Raw genomic sequence first — 20,791 nt, 5'->3', positions numbered from 1 at the left:
TGCCATGCAGAACTGGCAAAATCAAGCCCAAGCATTGAAATGTGTTTACTACAGTGAATTATTGTAATATGATACTTTTGATACACTGCTTGTTATTAAAACTCAATAAACTTCTCACTTTGTGTCAGGGCAGTGTAGCATAATTCATTGTCAAGATGACCTCTGTACCCTTCATCGCTTTCCACACTATTTTATATCAGCTTTACATTCACCTAAAGAATCTTCAAGTTGAATAAGTTTGCTGATCTGAACAAGCATTAGAATCTCGGTCAAAAAAAAAACATAAGAGCACTTTCTTATGGTCTGTGATCGACCCATTAACACTGCAACAGCACCAGATTTTTTTTTCAATCCCAAAGGAATATTCCCAACAACAAACAAAAATCCTACTGGGCAGTATTAATATTTAAAATGATGTTGACTAGATTACAACTATTAATGAGCTAATTTATTTGCATAATAAGTTATAGAAACAAATGAGTAAAACTAAACTCTTTAGGCATCATTATATTGAGTTATTTGTCTAGTTGAATTATGCCTAACAAAAAAAAATTGATTATTATGCATATCAGAACAAATCAGAATGCACAAATTAAAGCCCAAAATTTAGGTCTGCACAAATACCCACAGTCCTATCTGGTGTCTCGCAGTTCAAAGGTCATAGCATTTCCCTTTTAAGTCTAAGCTTTTCAACAATCCATTAGTACTCGGCACATCAAAAGATAATGCAGTAAAACTCATTTGTAAAGGATAGTAAACAACAATACTAAGTGCTCCTATGACAATAACTTCTTGATGATGCTAGATGGAAAATCAATTTATAACTACTATTTCATGTTTGTGATATATTATAGACTAAGGTCAGAGTTAATCAAAATGTTACAATTCAGCCAACAGATTGCAGTGAGTTTATAGTATCCATGAAGCTCAGCAAGTTTAAAACAAAGTGTGTTACATTGTCATAGGACCACACTAAAGTTTTATTTATGTTAGATCAGTGCCACTTTAAATAGTACTGTTACGACACAGGGTACACCTCCCTGCTTAATTTAAAACCAGCAACACGTAAAAGATTTATCCCATGCAGTAACCTGTGAAAATTTGATAGACCAAGAACTAGGTAAAGTAAAAATTAACTATTTCTTAAAGTATAACAGAATAATTAACTATTTACAATTCCTTCCTCTAACCTGTCGGTTACTTTCCCTTCTATAATACTGGTCTGATGAAACTCTCAATTAAGATTTACAAAACAACACTTCTCAAAACCAGACAGCTTTCAGTTCTTATATTTGAATCTTCCTGTGTCTTCTTTTCTTCTTAGGGATTCTGCTTCACAGGTTACTGATCGATAACGGTACTTTTAAGAGAGCTATTTTTCAGGCAGTCGTTCTACATGCTGGTAGCTGAGCAGTTCTCCTCTCAACTGTTCAATTTTCCCCTGGTCTTATACCTCCAAAGTATCAGATTGTGTCATTGGCTTTTAAGAATGTCAACATACTAAATTCAAACTGGATTGGAGTTTGGTATTTTTGGGGTATAAATTAATACTTCCCAGTAGATGTTTTGTATGATTGGTCTATTTTGAATCTGTTTTGTTGTTTCTAGGCAACCACATACCTTAGCTAGCCCAATACATGGTGCACCTGTTACTTTGTATCTTATTGAGAACACTTGTTGCTGTCTCTGCTGGCTTTTAGCCCTCTTAAAAAAAAGGTACAGTACACCCACATCCTCATAACAATACATCTAGGAATATTACTCATTTGAGCAATCGTCAAACGTAGCACATCATAGCAAATTACATTGAGGCTGGACCTTCACATAAAATTTTGCAAGGCACCTAAGAGACCATGCGGAGAAAGCAAATTCCCACCCTGGTGAAAACAAGGGAAAAGCAGCTGAAATGGAATGGGACACACCCAATGCTTTTTTTGTACTGTTAAAATTGCAGAAGACGAAGACATCCACTAAAATCTGGAAGGTTGTCCTCAAATCTGTAGATAAGACTCCAAAGGCATCACTGGGGCCCCAGCAAGATAACCGTCATGTCTTCCAACTCTAGGCTCAGAATGGTAACCACACAATGAGATGAGGCAAAACAAGGTTCTTTTCAAAATAAAGAACAAATGCTCTGACAGATCCCTCAAGGAAACCCCTTGCACTGTCAGCAGATTTCACCCCAGGTGAGCTTAACTTTGTATTGTGGAATATTTCCACAGATGTCAAGCATTAGCCTTGAAGTCATACTCAGAGCCTAATGAGACTAAGAGGGGCTTTGTCACCCATGGGCTCTTGCAGACAGTGGGGACCAGTTTAAGTGTGTGGAGGTAGCCTTCCATTCACAAACTGGAGAATCATAACAGTGCTCCTTATTTTCCTGCATGGAAGAGCAGTCAACAGGTCAACCTGTACAGAAGCTCTCAAACCAATCAATCCCCCCATTCCCATCAACACAATGGCCCAGCTACGTGATTTAAAAAAAAATTAACTTCTAAAATATTGGTAAGGGGGTAGCTCCATCTTGAAGCATCCTATTCTTCGTGAAGGATTTTCACAAAATTGGTAAGACTCCACATATCTTTAAGAGTAGCATGTAGGACTTTGATGCAGAAGTCCCAACTCTATTTCTGGCAGATTCAATTCTTACTGCTGTAGAGATTTGGTGGGGTGGGGGGGGGGGGTTGTTGGTTAAGGCATGGCTCACAGATAGAGTACCCAAATTCAGCTGAGCCATTTGAACTTATCGCTGATCTCAAACTGATCTCATTTTAGCAAGTTTGGAAAGACTGAGGTTCTGGATATAGGTTTGCTCGCTGACCTGGGAGGTTATTTTCAGACGTTTCGTCACTGTACTAGGTAACATCATCAGTGAGCCTCTGAATGAAGCACTGGTGGCATGGCCTGCTTTCTATTAATGTGTTTAGATTTCCTTGGGTTTGCAGCATCATTTCCTGCGGTGATGTCATTTCTAGTTCTTTTTCCTCAGAGGGTGGAAAATGGGATCCAAGTCAATGTGTTTATTGATAGAGTTCTGATTGGAATGCCAAGCTTCTAGGAATTCTCATGCGTGTTTCTATTTGGCTTGTCCTAGGATGGATGTGTTGTCCCAGTCGAAGTGGTGTCCTTCCTCATCTGTATGTAAGGATACTAGAGAGAGTGGGTCATGTCTTTTTGTGGCTAGTTGATGTTAGTGTATGCTGGTGGCTAGTTTTGTTTTGGTAAATGGATTCCATTTAACATTCCCTGAGAAAAAGAACAGTAAATGACATCACCACAGGAAATGATGTAACCAACCCAAGGAAACCTAAACAAATAGAAAGTGGGCCATGCCACCAGTGCTTCATCCGGAGGCTCACTGATGTTACCTCGTATGGTGACAAAACATCTGAAAACAAACCTTCCAGCTCAGCGAGCAAACCTACATCCTGACCTCTTTTTGACTGGTGCAAGCCTTTAACCCACACGCATTGGAGAAGACGTCACTGCTCTTGTAGGGTAGTGAAAGTGTCATGAATTCAAAAATGTTTTAAAAAAGATACGGTTTCCTAAATTTGGATAAACAGAGAAATGAAAAAGGTAGCCTCTTCTGATTATTTGATAGAAAGATCAACTTGTAACAGTGTTAAGGAGTGAAATCTGCATTAGATTTTCACTCATCTCCACATGACTCCAAATGTCTGCCCCTTGGAGAGGACTATGGAGATTGAAGGCATATGGTGTGTTCATGGGGGTTACGCATGAGTTGACAGAGAGGCAACCTGGGGGGGGGGGGGGGGGGGGGGGGGTCTATAGGACACAATACCTTTGGGGAGAAAAAAGGTGAAGTCCCAACAAGCAAGGTGGGCCCTCTCAACAACCTGCCTTAGCAACTGCCCATTCTGCTCATTGCCTACAATCTGCTTTAGATGTCAGCAGATCTAACTCCATCCTATCCCCTAACCACTCTGAATAGAATTTAGTCTCATGGGGCCCTTTAAAGCAAGGAAAGTCTGCCAAGTCAGGAACTTCCCAAAAATGACCTACTCACCTTGGCTGTGAAAGTACAGCCCTGGCTCTCTACTTCAGCATTCACCCTTTACGTTGGATGGCCTCTCTAACTGCCATCTTCAGCTTCAAGAGCCCATCCACCATCCTTAATTAGACAGTAAGCCCATCTTCAGGGCAATTAAGGGAGCCCCATTGAAAATCCCAATGAGCAACTGTGTTCACTTTTTTTTGATGGGGAACAGCAGTTAAGAGTCTGGAGCTCTGATTTTAACCCCAGAAGGGATAACCCTGCCTGATTTTAAAAAAAAATATATACACAATCTGTCCTCAATTTAACAGTCTATGCATAAAAGGAAGAAAGAATTTTTGCAATGACAAAAGCATGCTTAAAAATACTTGGGGGGAAAAAAAAAGTATAATTGTAAAATAACATCTTTTTAGTGAAAGTAACAGATTAGGCATATTTAAAATCCCTTTACTAATATTCACTTATTCTCATCTAAACTTCTATGCAACTCTAAACTACATTCAAAAACAAAATTACTTAAGTTGCCAGTAGATGACTTTGAAATGAAGCAAAGAAGTCATGTTGTTATTAGAATCTAATCCAATCACTGTTCTTCCTTTCTGCCTCCAGAGTACCAATGTCACACTCTGAAATAGACTGGAATTTGATCTAAATAACCTTAATGCTTATAAATACTGACAATTTTACAAAACAGAAAATATCATTTTTGAAATCATTGCACAGAGAATGCAAAAACGTACATAAAACATAAAATGGAGACAATTTTGACTTTTTAGTTTTTCTAGTACATAACTGCACTACAAAAAGAATCCAGACCTTTCAAAATGAAACCAAAAGAATAAAATTTCACAGAAAAAGCATTTATGATGATTACATCTCGTAAGTTTCAAAAGTGTAATGAATCACATATTAGATAGAATGGATAACTCCTGCTGCATCCATCTGGCCAGTTTCAGTTCCTATGAGCAATATCCTCTGTCATGCTGCTGGCCCCGTACAATTAACTGCTTTTGTTTGACTAACATAATTGGGAATTAACTGATGTAATAAATGTGAAATCAGGCATATGGTTCTGCTGGATTCAACTCATGCAGACGTTTGCAATTCTTACCTTATTGTATTGTTGAGTTTGATACTAAGGTCATCCACATACACATGATAATAAAGTCAATGCTTTACAACAAAGATATCGCACAATCATGCAATATCAGGATCTTTTACTTAGCTAAGCTTAATGCATTCTTTCAGGCTAGTCTCAAACAAATTGAAGGCAAGAGTAAATGACACATGCATTTTGACAGAATTAGTTCATTCCCTATATTGTATCACTGCATAGATTCCAGACCAGAAAGGCAGTGTACATTTAAATATATCACAATATCTAACTGTCGGACTTTTAAAAAAAAAGTTACCAACCACACCTTCAGTTGCTCTCTGCAGTATCAGTGTAGTGTGTTCAGTCATACAGCACAGAAAAAGGCCCTTTAGCCCAACTCATCCATGCCAACCATGTTTCCTAAACTGAACTAGATCCACTTGCCTGCATTTGGCCCATATCCCACTAAACCTTTCCTATCCATGTGCCTGTCCAAACAGCTTTTCAATGTTGTAATTTTACTTGTCTCTCCCACTTCCTCTGGCAGCTCAGTCCTTACACGCACCACCCTAAGAAAAAGTTGCCCTTCAGGTCCATTTTAAATCTTTCCCCTCATCTTAAATTTATGCCCTCTAGTTTGATCTACCCTACCCTGGGGAAAATACCTTGACTATTCACCTTATCTAGGTTTCTCATGACCTTATAAACCAGTATTAAAAGGTCACTCCTCAGTCTCCTACACACCAGGGAAAAAAGTCCCAGTCCACCTAGCGTCTGCCCATAACTCAAACCCTCCAGTCTTGGCAAAATCTTTGTAAATCTTCCTTGTACTCTCTCCATTTCTAAATCCTTCCTGTAGCAAGGCAACCACAATTATATACTTTATGCCAAAAACAGCTTCACCAATGTCTTGTACAGCTGTAGCATGACGTCCCAATTCCTGCACTCAATGCACTGACCAATGAAGGCAAACATGCCAAACACCTCCCTCACCAACCTGTTTACCCATTATGCCACTTTCAAGGAACTGTGTACCTACAACCCTAGGTCTCTCTCTATTCAACAACACTCCTCAGGGCCCTACCAGTAACTGTCGAAGTCCTGCCCTGGTTTGTCTTACCAAAATGCAATAACTCACATTTAATTTGAATTAAACTCCTTTGGCCATTCCTTGGCACACAAGCCCAGGTGTTCAAGATCCTGATGGACAATGGGGGGGGGGAAAAAAGAAATGAGTACACTATACCACCAATTTTAATGTCATCTGCAAACTTACTAACCATGCCTTCTTTATTCTCATCCAAATTGTTCATAAAAATGATGAACAACAGTGGACCCAGCACCGATCCTTGCAGCAGACCGCTGGACAGAGGCCTCCAGTCTGAAAAACTCTCAAACCTCCCCTCCTGCCTTCATACCAATTGTATCCAATTGGCTAGCTCTTCCCGAATCCCAAAAGCGATCTAACTTACTAATGCACAGCTCTCCAGACTATGTACAAATTTGCAAAACTATAGCAGCGCAATTGGGTTATTAATAAACTTCAAGACATCTGTTTCAACAAGAATCTGATTATTGTGGCAATCACTATGCAAGCTAACATACAGGGTAGCATTGAGACCGCATCATACAGGCAGCAATGTTTGACCTAAGAAACAATGCCACTCTAGACAGAGCAAGTGTTGGAAAACTAGAGAATTTCTTTTTAAAAAGGAAAAACACATTCAATTCTTTAAAAACTTTCAGCAAAACAGAACTGTTTCAAAGCTTACAATTTTGAATCATGAATTTCTTATCTACAAAAAGTAAACAAACAGTTTTTACACAATTGATTAATAATTACTTTATTGGATAGCATGAATATACTATTATGTGCACACTGCACAGTTACTGCCACCATATCAAACTGTTAGCAATCTATAGAATTACTACTCACAGTTCTGAATTAAAACAACAGCATCAACACACAAAAGAATGTTAGAAGGCTCTTTAGGACAAGTGTACACAACATCCAAAGAAATATGTTAACATCATCCTTTCCATGTAGTGCTATTAAAAAAATTAAACAAACCATATAACCAAAATTTGCATCCCTTAGTAAAGTGCAATTGCTTCCTTAAAAATCAATGAAAAAAACTTAAAGATAAAGCCAGGAACATACACAAAGCCATGCAAAATCATCCCTTTTGGTTCTATTAATGTAACCACCCTATTAAAGAAAGGAGTAATATTATGTTTTTACATTATAATTTACATTAATTACTGTAACAAACCATTTAAGATCTTTCTAACGCCATGTCATTTTATTTTGCATTCAAATTGCATTAAATAGCAGAAGCTCCAAATGTGGATGAACTGTAGTTAACTTAACCTTTTCCATAACAAAACAGTGATGTTAATGTGCCATGCAGTTACAGCTGGCTGATGGAGGCTACTCTAGGGATAAGGCACTTCATCATACTGATGTCTCTGTTATTTTACTTGTTTTCAAATCAGCACAAAAAGACCTTTTCTACGTAAAACTACAGGTAATCCATGACACTCCAGCAACATGCTCCACAGATATTTCTTTCAGTTACCTATGCTCCTTCACATCATCACTAGCAATTTGAGGCTGAGAGCTCAGTGGCTGCCTCTCAGAAGGCACCCAATTATAGGGAGACAGCCCCATCAACCACTTTTAATAATGGTGCAACTACCAAAGGGTGTAGATAGATGGGGGGGGGGGGGATCTTGCAGGGAAATGCCTGTTGGGTGTAGGCAGATAATAGGAACTCCTACAGCTCACAAAACAGATGCTGAGACAGCTTGAATCCTGCTGAAAACACAGTCAGCTGACTATACCAGTAGGAGGAGCAAGTAGCAGCTGGCTTGCTAAATGAAGTGCAAATTAAAACGCAGGTGACTTTAATACTCAGCTTCCCCAATCAGAACTTCATTCTTTAATTTGCAAACAAACCCTTTTTAGGAGCAAAAGCGTTTTTGTTCCTTTCTGCAAAATCACCAAGATTATAAAAAATGAAAAATTCTTATCATTGGATCACAATAAAAAAAGAGCGAGCCTGGTCTTTGAAAAAGAAACTGAGATAGTTGGTGTTTCATTTTAATTATTAAGTTGGATTATAAGGAGAAGTAAGTGAAAAACAGTCAAATTTAAGAAGTGCCTTTAAAACGTCTACAGTATATCCAAAAAGACCAGACCTTCAGAACATTTCTCCATCACAATTAATACCAGCATTATAAAATCTATTGAACAGAACATAGCATCCAAGCCACTTATTTTATAAATTAAGAATTTATTAATCAATTGCACATTAAGATTATGGAGTACTTGCAGGAAGAGTGTTTTAACAGGGTTTCGTTATGTACTTGCAATTTACTTTATAATTATGTAAATGTGTAGTCTCTAGGCTCAGTTTGGTCAAGGAGCAAAATGTTTAACACCCCTCAACCATATGATTGGGAGAGAGGTTCTGTCAATGAGTGGGCTGTTGCTGTTGGTTCACTTTCTTATCTTGGCAGGTGGTTTGGTTTGGTTTGGTTTGAAGAGGCCACATGGTTCTCCAAATACAAACATCAGACTACTTGATCATCTTTCTCAGCCCTCAAGAGTTTGCACAACACCTGTTCAGATTCTCATTTACTCTGCAAATGTAGCATCCACTTAGTTGCTGTGCTAAGTGAAATTCACTTTTAAAAAGCAGATTCATCTGCTTACATTGATAGTGCTGTCCAATACCATGCTATTAGGGGAGGCAGGTCATGGAGGGAAAGGAGACTCTCTTGCCAGTAGACACTGCAGTGGGCAGCACGGTGGTACAGTGGTTAGCACTGCTGCCTCACAGTGCCAGAGACCAGGGTTCAATTCCCGACTCAGGCGACTGACTGTGTGGAGTTTGCACGTTCTCCCCGTGTCTGCGTGGGTTTCCTCCGGGTGCTCCGGTTTCCTCCCACAGTCCAAAGATGTGCAGGTCAGGTGAATTGGCCATGCTAAATTGCCCGTAGTGTTAGGTAAAAGGGGTAAATGTAGGGGAATGGGTGGGTTGCGCTTCGGCAGGTCGGTGTGGACTTGTTGGGCTGAAGGACCTGTTTCCACACTGTAAGTAATCTAATCTAATGGAGCGCCTAGTCAGAATCCTGCAGACTTCCCAGACTGCAATACAAAATTGCAGAATATGTAGGAGGAGTGATTTGAATTACTTGTTCAAATCTTACTTTTCTGCAGGTGTACCATACAACCTTGTCTCAAAGGTAATACCAGTGAGGCCTGTCTGGATTATTACATGAATGGTCTTGAATTGCTGCACATGATGGAGATACAAAATGGACAAAGTGGAGACCGCAGAGTGGAGTCTTTTGGATGAATATACAATCTAGATTCAAGATGTAACAGTTTTGCAAGGACTTGATATTTTCACTTTGTGAATACATTTTTAATGTAATTGATGGATTTGGAAAATGAATATACTCATCCTCTTAAGCACAGTCCATAGTTTGTCAGTGAGATTGATGTTTTCAAGAGATTAACACTATTTGTCAATAAATCACAAAACAGTGACTAACTTTGGCATTTCAACAGCATGATGCTGAACAATCCAACTCTTCAATGACTACCACAGGCAAAAGTTTTAAATGAAGAGCTCAATTTCAAAATATTGACAAAAATATTTGTAAAGGTAGCCTGATTTTAACTAAAAGTAACAGATTCCTGTGTCAACAACACCAATACAATGGTAACCATCCTTCACCATACTACATAAATGGCTGGTTAATGGCAGTTTTGTTGCTTTATACAAACTTTATATAAACTGCCTAAAAGTGTAAAAATATCAAGTGCCCATAAGTATCATCCTGCACACTTGAGTTAAGCTATAAAGGTTTTTCTCCACATGATAGAATTAAAATCACCAGACCTTAGGGTGTGTGATCTCAACTATTTAATTTGCAACATGGTATTACAGGAATCATGAGCACAGGAAGTAATTTGGCTCATCATATCAGTGCTGCTTTATTTTCTTGACATTCTAAAAATAATCACACTTCAACAAGTGCTTAATAGGCTTTAAAGGTCTTTGTAACATTTTGATATTGTGAAAGGTGCTACAATGGTGCAACATCTTTCTTTTAAAGAACTGTTCATTTCATCCTAGTGTCAGGTCTTTTTCCTTTTGTATTCCATGCCTAATGGCGTATGAAGCAGACAAAGCACATGCTTGTGACTGTTTCAATAGCTAGATTTTGCCTGGAGCAGGTCACTGGCCTGTCACTAGAAGATGTCATTAAGCGGGCACCATTCTGTATCGTGCAAGATGGACCAGGAGACTCTCTCACTCTTACCACTTGTCGCAGGTAGGCCACTATCCATTACACCAACAGCCATCCCACTCTGTCTCCACAGCCATCCAAATTTATGGACACAGTATGGATCTTTCTGCAGTCTCAAAATCTCAGCATTCATATTATGCCGCAAAAAACTGAGGAATAAAGAAACATTCCCCAAAAGCCACCACCATCACTATCCAAATATCACCCATTCATTTCTGGAGAACTATGATTATGATTCATCACATACTTTGCCAGGATACTTACTTTTTGGGCCCTGGGGTGTATATGTCACTGGCGATGTCAGCATTTATTTCTTATCTTTTGTTTGTCATAGGTAAGTTAAGAATCAACAACATTGCTGCCTGACCAGGTAAGATTGGCAGGTTTCCTTCCCTAATAGATGTTAGAGAACCACTAGAGAATATAACCCTGGTAAGGGCCAATAATCATTCCTTCAGCTAAAATACTGTATTTTTTCAAAATTATTCATTCACAGAATCATGTCACTGGCGAGGCCAGCATTTACTGCTTATTCCTAAGTGCCCTTGAGAAGGTAGGGGTGAATTGCCTTCATGAGGTGATGCTGTCCATTTGCTGGAGCTACACTACACAATACCACAAAGAGGATATTCTATGATTTTGACCCAGCAACACTGAATGAACGGCTATACGTTTCCAAGTCGGGATGGTAAGTGGATTGGCTGGGAACTTGGAAGTGTTGGTGTTCACTTGTGTCTGCTACCCTCGTCTTTCTAGATGGTAGTGGTCACGGGTTTGGAAGGTGTTGTCTTAGAACCTTATGTGAATTTCTGCATTGCACCTTGTAGATGGTACGGGCTTCCGCTACTGTGTGAGCACCAATCAAGTTGGCTGCATTGTCAAGCATCTTTAGTGCTACTGAAGCTGCACTCAATCCAGGCAAGTGGGGAATATTCCATCAGACTCCTACTGTGTGCCTTGTGGAAGGGCTTTGAGGAGTCAGGTGAGTTACTCACTGCAGGATTGCTAGCCTCTAACCTGCTCTTGTAGTCACAATCTTTATATGGCTAGTCCTGTTCAGTTTCTGGTCCAATGATGACCCCCACAATTCTGATACCAAAGAATTCAATGATGGTAATGCCATTGAATGTCATGGGCTGATGGTTAGATTTTCTCTTTTTAAGAGATGGTCATACTTGGCACTTATGTTGCAAATGTTACTTGGCAATTTGCAGCCCAAGCCTGGATATTGCGCAAGTCTTATTCCATTTAGACATGAACTGTTTCAGTGTCTGAGAGTCGGAAACGATACAAGCATTGGACAAACATAAGAGAACATCCCCACATCTGACCTTATGGCAAGTAAGGTCATTGATGAAGCAATTAAAAATGGTCAGGACTGAGACACCAGCCTGAGGAACTCCTGTAGTGATGTCCTCAGGCTGAGATGGCTGAATTCCAACAAGCACAATAAACTTGCTGTGCGCCAGTTATGACTCCAACCAACTGCAAGTTTTTCCTTTGTTTTCCATGGCTTCCAGTTTCGCCAGGGTTCCCTCATGCCACATTCTATCAAATATGACCTTGATATCAAGGGTTATCACTCTCTCCTCACTGCTGGAATTCGGCTCGTTTGTCCGTGCAAACTAAGGCTGTAATGAGTTCACGTGTTGAATAGCCCTGGCGGAACCCAAACTGGGTGTCTGTGAGCAGGCTATCGTGAAGCAAATGCTGCTTGATAGCACGATTGATAACACCTTCCATTACTGGTGATCAAGACTAGACTAATGAGCCAGTAATTGGCTGGGTTGAATGTGTCCTGCTTTTCTTTGCGTACAGGGTATAGCTGGGCAATTTTCCATATTGTTGGGTAGATGCCAGTATTGTAATTGTACTCAAACAGCTCGAGTAGGGGAACAACAGGTTCTACAGCACAAGTCATCAGTACTATTGCCGCAATGTTGTGAGGGCCCATATTCTCTGCAGTATCCATTGTCTTCAGCCATATCTTGATATCATGTGGAGTGTTTCACATTTCCTGAAAACTTGGGATCTTCCAAGATAGATGATCCACTCTGCATCTGCTAAAGGTTGTTGAAAAAGCCTCTGCCTTGTCTTTTGCACTGAGGTATTTGGGTGACTGATCATTGAGGATGGGAATATTTGTACAGCCTCCTTTCGTGAACTGTTTAATTGTCCACTAACATTCACAATCAGATGTGACAGGAATACTGAACTTAAAGATGATCAGTTGTTGTGGAATGGCTTAGCTCTGTCTATCACTTGCTGGTAATACTGGTTGGTATGCGCGTAGTCCTGTTTTTAGCTTCACGAGTCCAAATGTCTTTGTTAGGATTCCTGGTGCTGCTCCTGAGATACCTTCCTGCACCCTTCATTAAACCAGGGTTGATCCAGGGTGAGTGGGGGATATGTAGGGCCATGAACTTTCAGATTGTGTTGGAGTACAATTCTCTTGCTGATGATGGCCGACACTTGTGAGTTGCTAGATCTGTTCAAACTCTATCCCATTTAGTACAATGATAGCGCCACATAACACGATGGAGGTTATTGTCAATGTGAAGATAGGACACTGTCTCCACAACGACTGTGCAACAGTCAGTTCTACTGAGTCAGTCATGGAAAGATGCATCTCTGGTAGACAAATTGGTAAGAATGACATCAAATATGTTATCATTTGTTATTATCTTATTGGCTCCCTCACCGAGTGATGCAGACCCAGCTATGTCCTTTAGGACTCGACCAGCTCAGTCAGTGGCAACTCTCAGCGATAGACATTCAAGTCCCCCAACCAAAGTACACTCTGCACCCTTACCACTCTCTGTGCCTCCTTCAAGTGGTGTTCAACATGGCAAAGTGGTATGGGGCTTATCTGTGGGAATCAGCAGCATGTTTCCTTGCCCCTGTTTGACCTGATGCTCTTCAACATCATGGGATCTGGACTCAATGATGAAGACTCCCAGGGCACTCTTTCCCAACAGTATAGGATTGTGCTGCTACCTCTGCTGGGTTGGTGCTGCCAGTGGGACAGAAAATACCTATACATGGTTATATGGGACATTGTCTGTCAGGTGTGATTCCATCAGACTGATGCTTACCCAGTCTGGGAGACAGCTCTCCTAATTTTGGCACTAGCCCACAGATGTTCATAAGGCAGGTTCATTTGCAACATATACAGTAACAGTATATGCTCTCCATGAACTCTGACCTCTTTTACATCCCAGGTTTCTTTCTCAACACCCCGACAGCCATTTCTTCAGCCCTAAACACTGGAATTATTTCCCTATATCTCTACTCTGCTTAAACCCACTTTGTTCACCAAGTTTAATGTTAGCTGTCCTAATTTCTCCTTATGTGGTTCTATGTCAAATTTTGTTTGATAACGTTCTCCATGTTAGGAAGTTTTACTTTATTAAAAGGTGCTATGTAAGTTATTGTTGTCATGTAGTATAGAACACAATATTGGGTTTATTGGTACAAGACGTTTTTACATTAGAAGAATTTCCCAAATAAGCAGATAGTCCTAAGCTGATTGTCATCTTTTAATAAAAGCACTGGTCAGATCACACCTCAAATATTATAAGCAGCTTTGAGTACCACACCTCATTAATGATACATCGATCTTGGTGGGAATAATGTGTAGATTTACCAGATTGATGCATGGAATCTAAAGATTAAATTACAAGAAGTTACTGTACAAACTAGGGTTGTATTTCCTGAAATTTAGAATTATGGATAATTTCATCTAAGTTTTAATTGATGGGAGCAGACTGATAGATTGAGAGAACTACTCCGCTTAGCTGACAAGTCTATGAATAAGGAGAATAAATAAAAAAAACTATAGCTAGGCCTTTCCAGAATGAAATATTTCTTTACCAAAAGTATTGTGAGAGTTTGAAACTCAGACTGTTAAAATGACAGAACGTTGAAGGCAACATGGCAAGTTAAATTGTTTAAAAAATGAATATCTTTGGTTGCAGTGAGTAGAGGAAGAGATTGGAAAAAGCATGGAGGATATACTAAAACTTTTACAAAACACTGGTTAGGTCTTGGATGGTTGCTGTGTCCAATTCTGAAAACCACATGTTAAGGATGATATCAAGATGATATCGAGAGGGTGGAGACATTTTCCAGAATAGTGCCAGGGAAAAGGATGTGGACAGAGTGAAGAAGCTGACATGTTATTCCTAGGGTGAAGAAATCAGAAGGAGATTTGATAGAGGTCCTCAATCATGAATCAATTAGAAGAAATTGTTTCCAATTGCAGAATGGTTGGGAACCAGGTTTAAGGAAATTGGCAAAATAAGTCAAGGTGACATTAGAAAAAATAATAATAATTTAAAGACATCTAGTTGTGATTTGTAATGTGCTGCAAAAACACATTTCATAGTAAAATTAAAAAGAGAACTGGATTAATACCTGAAGGGGAAAAAATTATTGACAACTGTATAAAAGTACTGTCACAGGCACCACAGGCAGAATGGTCTCCTTCTGTACAATGTCATTCAATGATTCTATAAAATAGATTATTTGTAAGTAACAGATGTCTTTCTGTGGAATGCCAGCAGTTAGCATTGGATAATAGATATAAACGTTAAATTCATATCCTGTAACTTTCATACACTTGGGAACAGAGAGAAATTTTGCAGATCATCTCATTGTCTAAACATTTAACATGGGAAATTCATCTCATGCGAATAAATAAATCAGAACATCCTTAACTGTACCTGTTCTGATAGAAGAAAATTAAATGGAATGAAGAAACTTTTCAGTTCAATGCTTTATATTTTTGCATAAAGAAAACATAACTTGTCTGTAATACTTCTGAAAGTGAACGTTTCATAAAAAGGGAGAGAGAACTACTTAGATAGGAGAGATTGCTTTACTGATCTACCTTTTCTTAATATGGTACTAATCAAATGAAAATCAATTGGTAAACAATTTATATTAAAATAATGCTCACATTAATATTCAGACCCTGCAGAGTTTTAAATTTTACAATACATAAGAATTAAGGGAACATTAAAACATGAACAAACCTTCAGCTATTTACTGATATCATGTTAAACCCAAGCTATCTTAGAACCTCAAAATTCTCTAAAGGTGTTTTATACAAAAGCTTAATAGACTTATCATCATTTATGTTTTCTGTTTTAACATCATACCAATAAAGATTCCATTGGTATCCAGTGACTGATTTTTGTTTTACTTAAGTTATTTCACTGCACATGGAGGGACTTTAAAATTACACTGTAATTTCTCCAGGAAGCACCAGTTGTACTAAATTTTCTGAGTAGATACAAGCACATTCTAGTACAGTACTTTGAGAAGAGAAGCAAGGAAGGTATAGTATTTGGATAAATGTAACTACCTTTACCATTGTTTTATGTTTATCACTGTTTTATGCTTGAAATAATTATTTATATCTGCAGTGTTTTCCAGTTCATGTACTTGTGGTTAGGTTTCTGAAGTCCAGAAAATTCCAAAATCCAGAAATTATTTAGTCCCAAACATTCCAGATTGGAGAGATTACAACATATTTGATTCATTGATTTGAAAGGATCTTTAAGAACATTTGCTAAGTATGAAAATTACATTGAATGAAGCATCATTGCTTTTCTTTTAATGAATGAAACAGGTTGTATTTATAGAGTAAAAGCGAAACAAGCAGAGAACGCTAGAGAAACTCAGCAAGTCTAGTGCCACCTGTGGAGAGACGGAGCCCATATTTCAAGTCTGGTATGTCTTTTCTTCAGGATTTTTGTATTTACAGACTGGAGAATGTGCCAGAGTTTCACAGATAATGAAATACTTTTTCAAGTATAATTGCTAATATAATGAAATGTGGCAGCCAATTTGCAAACAAATGCATCAAAGTAATGTTGCGTATTTGCTGAGGGATAAAAGTTGAGAGGTAACCACACATTCAAGGACTTTGGAGATGAAATGGGAGCTTGCCAGAATGGGAGGTCAAGAATTGTTTATTTTCAGAAGGGAGGTGATGATCGCAGAAATGGAAAAAGGAACACTGGAAGAGAGAATATACCTCCCAACTTAGAGTCAAGAATGCCTGCAGTTTAGTTATATTTATTCATTTCATGTCCATCCCTGATTACCCATTAAAAGGTGATGGTGAGCTGCCTTCTTGAACTATGGCATTCCATTTACTGTAGGTACACCCAATATGCTATTTGGAAGGGAGTGCCAGGACTTTAACCCAATGACAAATGCAAGTCTAACATAAAACTCCCACAAGTTCTATAGCACTAGTGAATTACATTTCTCATTCACAACTTTACATTAAAGCCAATAATTCACCACTAAGAGGTGACCTTTCAAAAAAAAAACATGGTTTACATTTCTACACATCACAAGTTAAATGTATAATACCCCAATTGTTAAGCTGTTAATAGCACAGAGGAACTGTGTCAATCAATTCTACAATGCAATGTGTGATGCCACGAGCTATATGGGAACTACCTGTAGGCAGCTATCACATTACTGGGAAGTGAAAAGTGACTCCATGTCCAACATAATAAGAAAAATATTTTATGAAGGAAAGGTAGATGAAATATGATTTTTAATTCCTACTTGTGAAAGCACCTAAATCACCCATGGAAACTAACATTGTAAAGAACTGGTAGAAGTATCGGACTACTTATTAATCAAATTACACAATTATTGCTAAAAGAAAGATGAACAATTTCTATGCTTGGGAATGAAACTCTATCTGATGCATTGCTAATTGAACCAAATCCAAATTATACACTTGGCTGTGAGGGGTGGGAAATAATTACAAACATTTGATTCGAACGCAACTTGTTCTTTTTCTTTACAAAAGCAGTTGTGGTCCAGAGACAAAGAAACAGCATATTTGAGGTAGTAAAAGACAAACCAATTTATATGAGACTCACACTAGTCAAAGAAGATGGTGGTAGTCATCACTTATCCAAGTAACAGTTCAGTACCCCAATAAGCTGGAAAAATGTTACAACTTCAGCCAAACATCATGTGAAAGAGTCAGTTTGGTTACAGGTAAGAAATGGTAAGGGTAAGAAGTCACTTGTCAGAGTAGTTTATACATCCTCTAACAGTAACCACCTGTAGGACGGAGTAGAGAGGAAAAAGTAATAGAGACTTACGAGAAATGTATGGATGATTTTAAGCTACATGTAGCACAAAAACATCTAATTGACAAACAAAATCTCGAAGAGAGTCAATAGAGTGTTTTCAGGATGGTGTCTTAGAGCAGCAGGTTTCAAGGCCAACCACAAAGCAGGCTATTCTGTGCAATGAGACAGGATTAAACAAAGGATATTGTAGTAAATGTGCCACAAGGTAGTTGTAATCATAATCTGACTGAATTTCTTATTCAGTTTGAAGGAGAATATAGTGGATCTAAGACTACTGTTTTAAACTTAAATAAGGGCAATAATGACAGTGGGGGGTCCGAGCTAGGTAAAACAAATGGGAAATTAGATTAAGGGGTAGGTCAATTTGAGATACTGTGGCAGATATTTAAGGAAATATTTAATACCAAAGATATATTCTAAAGAGAAAGAAAGGCTTTAGGGGAAAGAGGAAAAATCTGAACCTTTAAAAGAGTGCCTGCTGAGACAACAGATACATTTTCCAAAATTCTTGAGATTTTGGAAACATCTCATGGGATTAGAAAATGACAAAAGGGAAGTAGAAGGTAAGAAACTGTAGGTTGGTTACTTAAAGATCTGCAACAGGGAAAATGCTGGAATCCATCATTAATGATGTTATAGTGGGGCACCAGGTCATTGCCACTCACTGTGTAAAAAGGTTCTTCCTCACATCTCTTTTGTGCCTTTTTAAATCTGGAAGCTTGAAGCTTTAAGCTTTAAATCTGTATCCCTTCATCCTTCTATCATCAGTTAATGGGAACAGCTGTCCTTTGTCTATCTTACCTAAACCTCTCATAATCTAATACACTTCTGTCAAATTTCCCCTCAATCTCCTTTGCACCAAAGTTTCTTTCTATAGTGTCTGTCATTATGTCCTCAAGGTGTTCCACAGTCAAAGAAGACACAAGACTGAAACAAACCAATATCCAAGATCTTCACAAGGTCCATATCCATAATGCCTTATTGAAAACATTGGTCCTTGTAGCAGTGTTGACAATCCACTGCCACGTAAGGTTCAATAAAGGAGAAAGTGAGATCTGCAGATGCGGGAGATCAGAGTCCGAAAAGTGTGGCACTGGAAAAGCACAGCAAGTCAGGCAGCATCTGAGGAGGAGAATCAACATTTTGGGCATAAGCCCTTCAACAAAGCCCTGCAGTTACCCAGTAGGATCCAGGAAAAGATTTCACTTGGACCTCTGATTCATCTTTCATGTCATGTTTTTTTTCCTGCACATTTGCTTCCAATTACACTCAACTCTTCATGTTGAGGTTTTCAACGTAAGTATCACCCCGATGAGAGGGTTTTTGGAGACCCAAGATTCAAACGGTATTCCAACAACGGACATATTGTTGGAGGTGAATACAAATGATTACTCTGAATTTTGGAATTGGGTGGTCACTTCTCCCTCCACTCCAAGTGCGACCTTTCACCTTTTCATCATGAACTGTCCTGCCATCACACCATCTAAACAACCCTTCTCTAAGAAACATAAATATCATAGTTGGTAAATTAGAAACAGCGTTTAATCTTTTATTAATTGGCTGAAAATAAAGTTCACGGCAATAAGATTGGCAGATCTCAATAGTTCTGGTTTCCAAGGTCAAGTACAGGGTTTGGCCGGGTCTGGATACACTGGAGGAAACAGTCAATTCAGGAAAACAAACAGAAACCCAAGACATTACTCTTTTTCTGCAACAGCTGATGTTTACAAAATCCATCAAACTCGAAACAGGAGGGCCGCGCCCGCTGCAGCGTGGACACATCCACACTCACACAGATGTATTTCACACACACACACAAAGCTGATTCTGGAATGAACATTTCCCTAATTCAAAACATGCCCTTACTCATTTCCAATGAATATCGGAAGGGCTGGTTCACTTCGTGCCTTGTTTGAAAGCTACTGCACAGAATTCAAGACCAATTTTAACCTTTGGACAGTCGCTTTTGGGGCTTCTTTAGTAAACCAATAAAACACACCGCACCAAAGAGATCTGGATTTAGCCTTAATCTCGATTAAACATTAATTACGTGGTGTAAAGCGCTCAGACCTCAGGGTGTATGTGTGGAATAATCAGTGAGCAGAGCTGGTGTTGATCAGATTCAAATCACTGACCTGAGATGTGAAGCATATGGCTGCTAACCTTTTGATTCATCGCCCTCCCCCTCCCCAAACTCGTTCTGATGCCAAATCCAGCAAAAGCAACTCCAGGGAAGTTAATTATGGGAAGGGAGAGCCGGGGAGAATGAAAATCGGTTCATGATCGGGAAAGCTTGCGGAGGGAAATGATAATCCGGTTACTTGGCTCACTAAATGGAAAGGAAAACTTTCTGGTAGGTAACGCGAGTGAAGAGAATGCACTCACCAGGACCACCACAAACCTCTCCTCCAGCTCACCGGGCTCAGGCATTGGCAGCTTCAGGGGCAGGGAGTGAGCCCGCAGGTCCGTGTGCTGGGAATCTATACTCCCGGCGTTTCCCATGGTCGTCACCCCCGGTCCGAGCCGATTTCCAGCCTTCCTTTCTTTGCGAACACTGGGTTAAAATGCAGCACAAAACGAAAGCCACAATCCTGCTGCGATCTTCCTCAGCGCCTCCCGTCTTCAGCACTCTTTCTCTCTCTCTCTCTGTGTCTGTCTCCCCGCCTGGAACCTCTCACAGCAGCTAACACCAAACCCCACAATGTGTCTGCAGATCTCCCTCCACCATCATAGCAGCGACTGCAAGCGCTGGCAGACTGGCTGCTCTCTCATTCTTCTCCTCCAACCCCTTTCCTGTCGGACGGAGGCACAGGGTCGGCTCTAGCTGTTTCTTACACAGTCTGGGCACCACTCCCCATGTGTGCAATGCATGATTCAGCTGGAGCACTGCAGCCAGCTAATCCCCAGCCCCATTCACACAATAAGCGCTTTGATCACAGACACACTGCCAGCTAGCTCCTCCAGCCCAAGCAGCGTTTGCGCACCACGCACAGCTCACACAGAGGAATTGGAATGGCTGGGGGAAAGCTTGCTGGGATTTGTAGTTCCCCGGCCGGCAGAGCAATTTGTTTAAAGATTGCCGCATTGTAAGGTTTTCAAATCCGACGGGGGACGTGGTCAATGCTCAGTTATTGTGCGTGCTTTCAATCAATCTCTTTCACACCTTCCACAACAAAATAAACTTCAGTTTTGAGTGCGGACTCAATTCTATCTGTACTCTGC

General features: G+C 39.5%; 1 protein-coding gene across 11 annotated transcripts in view; it reads right to left on the bottom strand.

Annotated features, from left to right (window-relative positions):
* Positions 1–20,514, bottom strand: part of LOC122551601 (formin-like protein 2) — a 269,634-nt gene extending 249,120 nt beyond the window's left edge. For 9 of the 11 annotated variants that reach the window (XR_006312144.2, XR_006312145.2, XM_043693750.2 and 6 more), the window contains exon 1: positions 19,955–20,514. Coding sequence is in view for 8 of the 11 variants with exons in the window: in XM_043693750.2 (XP_043549685.2) it covers positions 19,955–20,071 (117 nt within the window). In the remaining 3 variants the exon portion in view is untranslated. The remainder of the gene's footprint in view (positions 1–19,954) is intronic. The other 2 variants (XR_006312146.2, XM_043693753.2) reach the window with 1 other exon arrangement.
* Between the last annotated feature and the right edge of the window lie 277 nt (positions 20,515–20,791).

This window comes from Chiloscyllium plagiosum, unplaced genomic scaffold (assembly GCF_037043375.1).
Source record: "Chiloscyllium plagiosum isolate Xiang-an unplaced genomic scaffold, Cpla_swu_hap1 HiC_scaffold_7, whole genome shotgun sequence".
NCBI lineage: Eukaryota > Metazoa > Chordata > Chondrichthyes > Orectolobiformes > Hemiscylliidae > Chiloscyllium > Chiloscyllium plagiosum.
This window is presented reverse-complemented; position numbering and strand designations above follow the sequence as displayed.